Source organism: Homalodisca vitripennis, chromosome 3, assembly GCF_021130785.1.
Source record: "Homalodisca vitripennis isolate AUS2020 chromosome 3, UT_GWSS_2.1, whole genome shotgun sequence".
Classification (NCBI taxonomy): domain Eukaryota; kingdom Metazoa; phylum Arthropoda; class Insecta; order Hemiptera; family Cicadellidae; genus Homalodisca; species Homalodisca vitripennis.
This window is the reverse complement of record NC_060209.1, coordinates 154,017,369-154,031,171: the sequence shown is the minus strand read 5'-3', so window position 1 is coordinate 154,031,171 and position 13,803 is coordinate 154,017,369. Positions and strand designations below refer to the sequence as shown.

Genomic DNA, 13,803 nt, shown 5'->3' with positions numbered 1-13,803 from the left:
GCGGGATATTTGTTGTAGTTTTATGAATAAAGAAAATAAAGTTGATCTGAAGAAAAACTTACAAACTAGTTGTAAATCAAGAAACTTAGATAAAGTGTCATTTGCACAACAGGGGTTATTACCAGATGTTTTCTGCTGTGTTCTAAATTTAGGCAGAAGATATATGCAGATTTATTAACGTGTATTAAAAAAATAGTTTGCCATAGGTCACTTAGTGTAAGAGAAATTGTCTTGTAAGGCTATTGCAGTTTCAAAAACTAGGTAAATATGAGCATATGTAAATCGAAATTGTACACTAAAGTTATTAAGACTTTCCTAGAGATACACATATATCTAATTATTTAATAGCATGTGCGTGGTTGTAATAAGGTTTATTCTTAATAACTGTAGGTGAGACAACGGTAGTATTCGTACGTTGGTTAGCGGATGATGTATTTAATGTCACACGAGGTTGGCAGCTTATTAGGAATTTGTGATTTTAAATTATTGTATTTGAAATTTGGTAAAAAAAAAAAAAAACACTTCTTTATTTTAGTATCCTCTATCTGGTATCGTCACAGTAAGCAGGAAAATATAACATGATATAATAAGTAAATTAGAAGTAAGTCAATGTCGAGAAAGCTGGAAATAATAGTTCGTTGTAAAGTATTCCACATGTCCCGCCTCAAGTTAAAAATATGGGCAATTAAAGAGAAACATATAGGCCGTTGAAATAAAGAAATCAGATGAATAGCAATGTTAATATAATTTTGAATAGCAATAGCCTCTGTCGTCAACGTGTGTGGTCTGCCAAGAAGGATCTGGGAAATGTTTAGTGCAGTGACCTTTCGTAGAATCCCAGCAGGGGAAATCGGTGCGATATTCTGTACCACAAGGGCTTCATGTGTTGCAGCACCAACTTCCTGAGTCTCCCGCCGGGCTCTTCAACCGAGGGAATGTCCGCGCGAATCACGGAATCGATTTCGTAATGAATCTTCATGTATCTGGGCCCACCGGTAAACGAACTTGGGACGTAAATTTTACCAGGCTTTGCGCCACCCTCGCCTTGTACGGTTTCATCACGTGTAATGTCTTCCCTAACGTGTCTTCCTGCCGGAGCATTGCGTTGAGCATCAAGAAGCTCGTTTAGTTGACCTATCCGCATGACATATTGGACTGACGACCTTGACTGTGAGAATTTAATAAACCGCAGTCGCTCTTCTTCATACCTCGCAAACATCTCGACCTGCCAGGCTTGCGAGAGACGGCCGAGATATGAAAAGCGAGGATGGGACAACAAGAGACAACGCGTGTAGTTGTACTGCGGAAGCTTTTTCCCCGTTGCTATCAAGAAGGCCAATTTGCCAACCCAAAGTGTCACGTGGATAGAGCAGTGGGTACTGGAAGGGCTCCATCAGAGGACTGAACAGATCAATCGTTGACGGCCTTCCAGCTTTCACTTTCCAGACGGTGAGTCGTCGTGGTTCGGTCACTGCTCGTCAGTGCTGGACACAGCGTGCACCTCAACACCCCTATTCCTGTCGCCAAGAACATTACCATGAGTAGCTCGACTTGTTACCTAGAACTCCAAATGAGCGTTTACCGATGGCCCATTACCTAATCGCCGGAAATCCCCGATGAAAGGGTTGATCGAATCCAAGTAATTGGCAATGGCGTCAATAGTTCCAATATCAAGTGATCTACCCATGGCAATGTTCCTGCGCTGTTCACCGTCGTAAATGTATAGGCGGTACCGGTTAACAAATTTGTACGTGTCCGACCTTAGTAGCAAACCGTTGACCGGGGGTGTCCAAACTGTGCGCCTGGTGGTACATTCTTCCTTCGATCTTGAAGAAATAAAGTCCACTAGGGGGCCGGTACCCACCAGAAATTTCGAGGGTGCAAAAAGAAAATAGGTCGTTGTAGGCGCATTCATGAAATGTCGATTTAAATAAAATGGTGTACTGAGAGGAAGCAAACGTGTTACGTTGTACGCACCTTCACCGCAACACCATTTATTCCTATCCTTTTCTTTCTCAAACAGACGTGCTTCGCACTGGGACATACCAATATATCATCTTCAAAAAAGTAGTGATGGTCGTTACAGAACGTAATAGGATTTAATAACACTATTACCACGTAGTAGCCGTCACCGTTGTAATAGGTTACAACAAACACCTATTATTTTTGTCACGTAAACATAACAGTTACTTAGTAAACGGCTATCTGAGAAACAGTCTGGATCTGTCCACTTCTACCCATCACCCTATTACAAAAACTACGAGTAATACGGAACGAACGGTGTGTCACTGACACTGGATTCGTTACGTTACCGCTGTCCACTATATTTGAGTTTTGTCACGTCATTCACACGTGATTCACAGACCATTCGTGTCGTGTTATGACACGAAAACTTCAATGCACTTGCGTTCTGACTCTGAGGGCTACTATCGTGTTTGTGCATTTCAAGTTGGTTATTGACAGTTCTAACCGTATTAATAGTTTAATAGTAGTGTTTTGGACTTTTTCCACTAGTTTTATACATTAATAAAATTGTGTTTTAATAGTTTTCACTCAGTTTTTTGTAGTTAATATCTTTAATTTTGTGTGACTGGTGTGTGAAACAAAATGAACAGAAAACAGAAGACTAGTTTATTTGTGGTCTTACTTCACAACTACGGATCCCGTAAGTAAAATTGCTAGGTGCGATTTATGTGGTCAATTGGCAAGTTTTAAAACTACAGTTTCTAACCTTAGAAAGCATTTAGAAAGAAAACATACCACTGTTGCTTGCCACCGCCAGGAGGGAAACACTTACCGGTATCAAATGTGGTTGAACCCCTTGCTGTTCCTTCTTTGGCCTCTACTTTAAACAGGACTACATCGAACACCAACATTGCCGATGCAGAATGTAAATTCTGACAACATTGCCACTAATAGTTCAATGTGTAATATTGTACCAAAATAACCAACCAAGCATTAGGTCCTTCATACCTCAGCAGAAAAAAATTAGTGAAACCCAAAAGAAGAAACTAGACAAGCTCCTCTTAAATGTGTTTGTTCAAGATTACCAACCCTTTTCAGTAGTAGAGGACGAAGGTTTTAAAAAGTTCGTCAATGGTCTAAATCCAAACTATGTTCTGCCAAACAGAAAAACCATTTCATCTTCTATGATACCAGCAGAATATGAGATGTGTTTGAATGCTGTTCGACAAGAAATGCTAACAGTATCAAATGTTACTTTGACAACTGACACTTGGACCTCTTCAAACACAGAGAGTTATATGGCTCTAACTTCCCACCACATTTCTAACGATTTTGAATTAAAATCAATTTTACTTGAGTGTTCTGTCATCAGATCTTCTCATACAAGTGTAAAACTTGGCGGTAGAAATAGACAAAATTGTAAAAAAATTTCACCTTGAAGGCAAAATCATGATCATTGTCTCTGACAATGCCAGTAATATTGTAGGGGCTATAACTAATGAACTAAAACTAAAACACTTCGGATGTTTCGCCCATACAATTAATTTAATTTTGCAGGATGCATTGAAGGTTTGTCAAGCTTAACAGATCGCATAAAAGCTATAGTTTCTCATTTTAAAAAGAAGCACTTAGTGCTACAGAGAAGCTAAGGGAAGTACAGAAAAATTTGGGACTGGAACCCAAAAAACTAGTTCTACAAGTAGCTACAAGATGGAACTCAACATTTTATATGTTGCAAAGAATTTCAGAGTTGAAGGATGCTGTTAAAACGACAGTGGCTTTAATCAATAAAGAAATTCCAGTGCTCACCGAAGATGAATGGAAGACTTGCTCCGAATTGGTAATGGTTCTGGAACCATTTGAAGAAGTAACCAGAAATATCTCTGGGGAAAATTACCTTACAGCTAGCCAAGTGATTGGATTTATCAATGGACTAGTTTCTGTCTGCAATAAAATGAGAAAAGAAAAACCCTAAGCGAAGTCTCCAAACGTGTAGTTGATGAATTGCTCAAAGGACTAAAAACCAGATTTTCTAACATTGAAAACAGCAAGACTATAGCTTTGGCGACGTTGTTAGATCCACGTTTCAAGCTTGCAGTATTTTCAGATGAAAAATCAGCTGGATCCATAAAAACCTACTGCACTGAGCTCATGTCAGCCATATGGAGCAAGAAGACAAGCACTTCTGTGACGTCTGTCAGTGGAAGTCAGGAAAAAGACGATGGAAATCAGCCTCTTACAAAACAGGCAAAGTTTTCTATCTGGGCAGACCTTGATAAGATGATAGCATCCAAGAAACCGTCAGGTACGTTAAAATATATTTAATCTGTAAACCATATTAAATTGGGTTTTAAAAAACACTTTATTATCCACTTAAAATAATTGTATTTTCAGGGTTAAAGGCATCTGCTGTCATATTCAATTACGTGTTGTAAAACACTTATTATCCACTTACAATAATTCATTGTATTTTCAGGTTCAAAGACATCTGCTGCAATTGTTGAAATGAACCGTTATTTAGACGAGGAATGCATCGGACGCTCAGAAAACCCACTACTGTGGTGGAAACAAAATGAAGTTTTTTACCCTCTGTTGTCACAAGTTGTAAAAAAAACATTTTTGTGCAGTGGCAACATCGGTCCCCTGTGAGAGATTATTCTCAAAAGCAGGATACATAATTACAGAACGACGTACCAGATTATCAGGGAAACGATGTGAACAACTGTTGTTTTTAAATGCTAAACAGATATTTAGTGCAATAAGTTTTTTTTTGTTGTTCTTAGTTTAGTTTTCTTATTATATGTCAGGCAAAAACTGTGTTAAGAGCTGTTGTTTTTATAATGCCGACATATTTTTAGTACAAGTTTTTTTAGTTGTATATTTTTAACTTGCATATTGTAGTTGTAATATACTTTGTATATTTTTTTCAATACGTTGTATCTCATAAATTACATTCTAAAAGGTATTGGCTTATCAACTTTATAGCCCTGGTTTAAGACTTAATAGTAACTTAACTTAAGTAAATTTTAAATGACACACTAGTTCATAAGCAATTTAGAATTACGAATAATAATATGTTTTAGTATTGCAACTCTAACCTGTAATTTCAAAAATTAAGTTGAATTATCAGTGTTTGCGGTGACGGGTGTTTGCTGAAGTTTACGAGAGCTACGGCTGTAACGTAACTGTCACCATTAAATAATATGGTGACAGTGGACAGACCGGCCGAGCGCGAGCGGAGCCACAGCGCCAGGCGGAGCCGGAGCTGTCCCGTAATAGGTGACAAAAATAATAGGCTACTGGAACCTATTACGGCTCCGTCACGTAACGTTGGAACCTATTACGTCAAAGTAACCGTAATTTCCATCACTACAAAAAAGCAGAGTTTTTCAATTTGTATGCATTTATGTCGTATAAGAACATACTGCTATAGTGTGCCATAAGCCCTTTTGCAACAATATTTCGAGCAAGTGAGTTAGGCAAATATTGAAATTCGCAGACCTTTGGTTTCATCAGACGAAATACCTGAACCCTACCCTGTCCTACGCCGAAATGTCCATCTTCATAACGACGAACAGCGTCACGATTGGTTTCAGGATTTAGCTGAGAGTATCGCTTTTTCGCCTCTTTCACTTGCTCTTCTCTAGTAGTTTTCAGTATTTTCGGGCGTCCAGGTTTTATTTTCTTGGTTCTTCCAAAAGCTTTAGGTTTTGTTGCGGAATTTTTAGCGGTTTCATGCATTGTGAGGTTTTGTATATTTTCACTGAATGTTGATGATCTAAATGTGAGCCGAGTAATAGAGTACTGTCTTACAGACCCATCAAGAGCAGCGTTGGACAACAACAACGAGGCCAAAGCAGGAAAAGTATCACACTGAAAGAGCCGTGCCAGGTTGTTGATATCATTTGCCAAATCATGTGTTCGATTTTCGTTTACTGGATGTGGATCAAATAGGTACAGTTGTTCCTAAAAGCGCCAAAAAGCAACTGTCACTGTTTGTCCAGTACACAAAAATCCAATGTTTAGAAATTCCTCGGCCATCAGAGATCCTAAAATATTGGGCAGAGAGATAACACTTTCGTTTATATCCTCCTCTGTCACAGGATATAAGGCGTCGTGCACAAATACATTTTCTTCAACGGCTACGGATTGGCCCTGGATTAAGAATTCGCCTGGAAGTTCATCATTGCACAAGTACCGATTTCCACCCATACGATTCTGATCCCTTAATGTTCTGTAAATACAGTCACTAGCGATGAGAGGTATGTATCGATGGCCGTTGAAGAAAACTCAAAACTAATGGCTTTCCATACAAGCAGAATTCGCAGTGCACTGAGCGTTTTTGCTCGTAGGAAATAACTGTTCGTCCCTGATGGAAGGAGCCCTTCACAACACTAGAGAAAGACATTATTATGTTAAATAAACTTTAAATTGTAATACAAAAAATTAAGAGGAAATGTATTGTTTATAAAAAGTGAGAAAGAAAACGGAGAGGAGAGGAGAAATTGTATATTATGAATAATTAAACCAAGAGGTCAACTGTCAGTAAAAAGATTCAATCTGAAACCAGTGAGATTGTGAGAATACGAGTATTTAAACAATAGATGATGTTCACTCTTTCCCTATTTACTAATATTGCTGACACCGACCTATTGCAAGTGAACCCTTCAAAGTAGAATAAAAGAGCGATCGCGATAGCTATCAACTTAGCATAGAATAACCACCAATAAATGAAGATAATCAAAAACAGGTGAAATAATATAAAGCTTTTCATTTCCAGAGCCTGCGTATCTTGCTTTGTTACGTACCGTACAGAACTCGGTGCTCTATCCCTTACTACCTTTTGTGTTCCTATCCACTGGTCAAATTTAACGTGTTTTCGAATTATTTTAAAATTTCGTGTTTCCAGCACTTCTATAAGTATGTTAGAATTTGTATACGTGAGTGAGTGAGTTACACATGCGGCTGTATTTATAGAGTTATTATATGTTATATATAAGACTTTCCAGACCTGTTCTGATATCTTCCAGTGACTATCACTTATTTTCGGCACATTACCTATTATTCAATAGGAAATAGCATGCAAAGCAGCGGACAACACATGCTGCAGCCATTTACCATCGTTATTTTCCACCTCTAAACTTAACTATAATTATTGCAAAGTATAGTTATCAGGGGTGGATGATCCCCAATATCCTTTGTAACTAACTTTAAAATAAATTCAGGTTTATTGTGTGATTGTAGTGTCACAGTATTGCCAAATGAAAATCCAATAGCTTACTCTCGAGATATTGACTTCCCCCAAAATATTCTTTCACCAGTCAAGTCCGCCTGTTACAAGCCTGTATAAAAGATGAGTTGGAAATTAAAATGTATTCCAAATTCAAAAAAAACTTTTTGTTGTGCGGCCCGAAAAAGTTCCATCCAGTCCAACCCCAAAACACACATACACCCACATCTCACGGCCTGGATCGGCTCATGCGAGTAAGTACCGAAGGGTAATATGGAGAATTAATCTAAACTTTGAATTTCAATCATACGGGACTACGATAAATATCGGTAAGATAAATATCAGAGTATATAGATGTAATTGTATTTATAAAATGAGAGAGGGTATGCTATTTATGGAAGGAGTTCTTACGTGTCATCCTCTCAACACTGTGTTTCCTCCTAAATGATGAAGTCTGTAATTAGGTTTCGATTACATTTACAAATATACACACACTAAGAAGTATTTGAAAAAAATCATTGAAAACCCACTATACAGTTTTCTAGAAAGTTGGATAGTTGCAAGGCCTACATTTCTCCCTCCAGGGTTTTGATCCCAAGTTGATTTAAATGACTTATTTTATATAAGAAAATTCACCCATCATGCTAGAACTGCTCAACTCTACTCACGCAAATGTTTTATCAGCAATGTCGATGATGTTGTTGGTGATCAACCGCAGAGTCTCAACCTGCCCGCCAAGAGAATCGCCGTCCACGTAGTCCAGGCCGGCTCCTACCACGTCAAGGTGTGAGATGTGACTATGAGGCAGTTCTACAAACACCAAATACCATCAATTATCGTGACTCGACTATACAGGGTCAGTGGTGAGGTCGATTGGTAGCAGGAGTTCTTATATCAGGCCTCACATAATAACATGTTCAATTTCATCCTTTTATAATTTTTACTTGCGTTAATCATGGAACTTAAAAAGAGGAGTGCTTGAGGCAATTACAATACCTGAACAATTAAAACTACTGATATTTCTAAAATCAAGTGCAGCTGGCTAAACATGAGCAATAATTTCAATTGTAGCAACTAGGAAATAACCAGGAAAAATAATTGTTACTACATTATGAATAATAATATTTTTATCACTTTTCTAGTCAAAACAGTTAAAAAAATGTTGCGTAAACTCAATTTTTCAAGCAAGCTTTACGTAAAAAAGGTTGTTAGAGATAAAATTTGTTACAAGCTATTCACAGCAAGCCCAGTTTAAAACTTCTGGTAATCAAATCAACATGAATATTCAGTTAGGTAGAGTTGGTTGAAAAACTAGAGGGCGGATTAGCTGATTACATTAAGCAGAAAGGATGTATTCCAGTAAAATAAATGTGTATAATATTAACATACTAATTATACTTATATTACTGTGACGTATTTTATAGAATACTAATAACGGGTTACAATTTACATATGGATAATACCAAGTTCTCCAAATATATAAACCGTTTCTTACACTTAATATACACACAAGTAATCATTTTGGCTCGTAATACAATCCCATAGTATCAAATTATGTAATTCCTTTATTAAATATGGAATAATATCTGAAAAATGGAAAAAAAAACTTTAATTAAAATCAGAGCTCTTGTATATAAAATTGCTCTGTCGGTATGGAAAAGTGGGATTTTAATTATGGGTGATTAACATTATAAGCTAGAACGAACAATAAAAAAAAAACCCGCACACACAAATTATTTTGATAATATTGAAAACTTATTTTGCATATTAGCAAAATTGGCTTTAAGGTACAATGGTTTGTTACCTTAACGTGCTGGCATGCGTGTGTGTTTTTTGTTTAATTATTTATTTTATCATTTTACAAAATAGTTTTTTTCGATTAACTGATTTTTATGAAACCTAACAATAGTCCGAAAGCGCATAACAACACAACACAAACTATTTACATATAAACCTTTGTTGAAAGTTTTAAATAGCTATATTTATATTTTGAATACAAATGCAAGTTAAATGATGTTATGACAAACAAATGTTGCTGATTAAATTTAATAAAAATTATATTATATTGATACCTTCAAACCATTAGCAATTGTTTTCAGTATATATATTTTACCTAGTAACATATCGTTACCAAAAAATTTACTTGAGTTTTAGAAATTTGCTCAAAAAGATTTTTTGTACAATATTCCACTCCAGTCAATAAATATGCCTTGAACTATAAAACGTTTTTAAAAGAAGTGTGATATTAAATTTGTATTTTGAGAGAAAATTAAATTTGAATCTCAGGGCGATTTGTTTTAATATAAGGTCCAGTAATTCTTGGAACATAACAGATAAAAGTATATTATTTGAAATATTATGCCATGACTTTTTTGACTAAATTTAATTTAATTTTACTAATTTAACTTAATTTTAAACTTTGATAATATATACTTAAAATAGATAAACATTAATGTAATATACGAACACAGCATAAAATATAAATTAAGAATAAATAACTGTGGTAATAGTCTTTTGTTGACTACAAGACCAAAACATCTGTGAAAGTCATCTCGGTTTATAACAAGAGAGTTTAAAATTATCACAATAAAGAAAATAAAACAGAACATTTTCTTCATTGTGAAAGTGGCTTTTAATTTAAATTTTTAATTTGAATAAGATGCAATGAAATAGTAAAGAGCCAACCACGTGTTGTGTATTCAGGAAAACGATTTAATTAAATCTGTCCCGTGCAGTGTATTCCAGATTAACTAGTGTTTTATGGACATCTTTTTTCATCTTACTTTTGCAAAATCTCTACCAGTAGTAATTGAGATTCTTTGAATACTGAAAACTGTTTAAAAACTATGAAATATTTAAGTTTGTGCAAAAATGAGTAATCAGCCATTTTTAGTACCAATTTTCGACGGCTGATGCCTCCATAATCAAATCTTATTTGCTTTTTTATTTTTTATCTATTTATTTTAATACGATAAACTTTTTAAGCACTGTTCTTCTAATAGAACGCAAATAATACAACTATTGATGCTGCGATTCCACATTTATGTTTGGAAGCTCAAACGTAAATAACACAAGTGTTGATACAATTCTGCACCATTTATTCAGAGATCTCAAACAAAAGAACCCAACTATTACTGTCATGTCTTTCCATTTACTCGTATATTCAGGAAACCCTAACATAAATTTTGTATCTGTTAAATTTACGTCACTTAATATAAGGAAACCCAACAAAAATGACGCAAACGTTGGTGTCATGTCGCGCCATTTACTCATATTTTCAGGATAATCCAAACGTAAATGCCGCAACTATTGCGCTATAAATGTTTTAGGAAACCCGAAGCAATTGTTGATGTAATGTTGGGCAGATTATAATACTCTGAAAATTAACCAGCTCCTAGGGTTGTCTTGCTTTGTTTTTAATTTAACGATCCATTAGGAATACCAAACTTCCTAGGATATATTCACTTCCTATAAAGTTTCCATTCATCACCACTTACAGCATTGGACATAGATATTCTATACGTACCGATAACACAGACTAAGCTATAATTATATATTTCATACTGCACGATAATTTTTGTAGCAATTCATTTATACAACCTGAAAGTATTTTGTAATGTTTATCCGGCTCACCTGGAAGCTTGTAGAAGGGGACCCCGACACAGCTGACGTCTCTGATGTAGGTAGAGTTGTTGGTACGACACGAGCACATAGAGTTGAAGGGGCAGGGTTGGGTTTGCTGGCTACTGCTCAGATGTGTCCACATCACCAACATCACCAGGCACCTCATCTTGCTGTCCTAGCATAGTTGATAACGTAAGCATTCTTAATATAACACTGCTAAAGGTATTTAAATCAATCTGTCAAATCTAAAACTCAAATTTGACTGTTTATCCGCTATTTTCTTTATATGGGCATCAGAGAATGTTAGTACAGAGCCATTTTGGAATCTCTAGTAGTGAGTGTGTGGTTTATGAGTGCTCGTTGGAACAATAAGTAAGCAATAGAAAGACACCCACATACTATTCGTGCGGCACTAGTATTTATTGTTATTATTTGTTGTATGCCCAAGTATACCCAAGGCTAGTGGCATTTACAAGAAAAATTACCATCTTCGCTTCACTCCAATGCTGTCCCACTTCATCCGGGTTTGGATCGCCCACGGGAGTCTCCCCAGAAACCTTCACCTGGACATTAACAGCGCCATTTTGGTTGCCTTGACCTTCTGAGAACAACTGAGAGAAACCCTGCATTTATAGCATGTCTAAAACCACGTTACATCGTTTATGTCCACAAACTGAACATACGTTAATTCATCGTTAACGCCAATTGGAGCTGTAAAAATGTTTCCTATGTAATCTGATACGATATATAACTTATATTATCTACAATTTAATTATTCAAAGTTAAAAATTTTTTAACCCCTTTCCCGATAGTATGAGTAATTAGAATTATTCCAGTATAATTATATTGCGTTGTTACAACCATAATTTGTTTATTAGCATAACAGTTTTTGAATGACGCAATTTTTTATAATTCATTTGAATATTTTATAATGTGTATGTTATAAAACCATAAGCAAATTCTTTCAGTAACATCTTTAAATTTTACTAAAGTAACATGTTAATTACACTTTCAATTACGTAATTACCATAATGGCTACATCAATAATTAAAAGATTCATTATATTTTATACATGAAAGATTCCACATTTTGAAAAGAGAAATACTAATAGCACTCAATTGACTTATAGACTGTTTCACTGATTTTACAAGGAGACATTAATCTGAAAGGTAGTAACGTCCAAGTGGTTGCGAGCACGTGTATGTGCGTGCGCGTGTCCATCTGTCACCCTCTGTTATCGACGTCTGGTAGCCTGCCAACACCAGGGAGTGCCAGCCCTTAAGTCCACTCAATGCGGCAGTTCAGACCACATTATGTACTCAGCAAATCTCTGGACTTTTGCAGAGCTCAGCTCTCACACTATTAAGCCATGCGATTAATTTATCTACGAGAATTTATCATTCCTACTTTACCTCGCAATTGTTTAGTACGCGAAATATTTAGTAGCGAGAGTTCTGGAAACAAATATTATGAGAATTTTTATTTCGCAGTCTTTTTTTTTATTGGATATAAATTTGTCGCAAAATAGCTGATCTTAAGAGACAGATTCCAAATAACCAGTTTAATGCTTAGAAATTAATTTCCATTTAAAGTTCCACCTAGTTTTATAGATGGTTCACCCTTTTCCTCCCATAAAAATAATGTTAATATTGTTGGTAAACAATACCATGTTTTATGAAGTTCTTATGTCGTAATAATCTATCATTATTTGGTTTCAAACTCAAATATGTCGTTCCTTTGTGGCCAAGGCTCAAACTTAATTACCAGAGTTAACTGCCGTCTAGTATTACACCTCGGGAGCACATACTAATATTTCTTTAGAACTAAAAACTCACTTGGAGCATTGGTAAAACCATAATGTATTTTTATTGATATGGATCGGGAAGAAGTCTCAATGTCATTGAGCAAATATATGCAATTATTCAGGACCGGTACTTACATTTATACGGTGTATAACATTTAAAGATAAATTCAAATGATGATCAAATATTATTTCCTCTTGTTCTATTGATACCAAATATTAGAGCTGACTTTTTAATAATAACAATCTTACATAAATTTATATAACTATGAAACTATGAGTGATTTTAAACGACTGTCATCTGGCGTATTGGCCTGAGGATATTCTACGAAAGCCTGAAGATTATGTTGAAACGTCGAACACGTGTAAGCACGCTATACAAATTTAGAATGTATGGAGGAGGTGATCAACTAAATTAATATTTATATAAATATTATGTACACCACGACACGATGGTTGCATATGCTCTGAAGACTCGGCTAAAAACTATTAAGTTATATTTCCAATAATTATTTTTTTTAGTGTATAACTTTAAATAGAAAATTATCTCTCCAATTGTATTAGTCCAGAAACAGAAGACATATTTAAAATATAAAAACTTCTTCAAAAACATTTTCAGAAAAAAGTAACGTTTACAATACCCCCTGTTTTCATCATAAATGTGTTTATTTACAATAATCAACCCCTTAACCACATTTCTCTTTGACGAGTGTTACAGTTTGGGAATCAATAGTGGAATCCAGAAGGACAAACAGGCTTGCCTCCGGCTTTCGTTTACGACTAGGAGTTGTATGATCCTACAAACCCATTGTGGTGACAAAGTGTTACCGACCATTACACATATTACCGCAGGGCGATTTAAGATTTTATAAAAGTCTAGTGTCCGCGGAAAGGATGGACTTGCACATAACACTTTCGAAAGCAGTAGTTATAAGGGAGAGCTCTGGTTCTCGTCCGCACTTTATGGTCACATTTCTCTTTGTGTTCCCAATAAATGCTCCACATTACGGGTGTCCAGACTGTACTTTCAGCTTCCTTTCGAATAGTAAACTGGCTTTATCCTCCCTTTATTTTATTCTTCCCCTTAAGTACACGCCACTGCAGCATTTGCAGCGTTTTAGATGTTGGTAATAATTCCTTCGAGATGTTTATTTGTGTATTTTCTACATCAACTAGTTTTTAT

The 13,803-nt window shown here is 35.7% G+C and overlaps 1 protein-coding gene across 1 annotated transcript in view; it reads right to left on the bottom strand.

Moving 5' to 3' along the window:
• Positions 1-13,803, bottom strand: part of LOC124357680 (chaoptin-like) — an 83,923-nt gene that overhangs the window by 30,569 nt on the left and 39,551 nt on the right. Inside the window, exons 2-3 of the mRNA XM_046809667.1 lie at positions 10,829-10,994; positions 7,864-8,005 (exon numbers count right to left, since the gene is read on the bottom strand). Of these exons, the coding sequence (XP_046665623.1) occupies positions 7,864-8,005; positions 10,829-10,985 (299 nt within the window). The 5' untranslated portion in view covers positions 10,986-10,994. The remainder of the gene's footprint in view (positions 1-7,863; positions 8,006-10,828; positions 10,995-13,803) is intronic.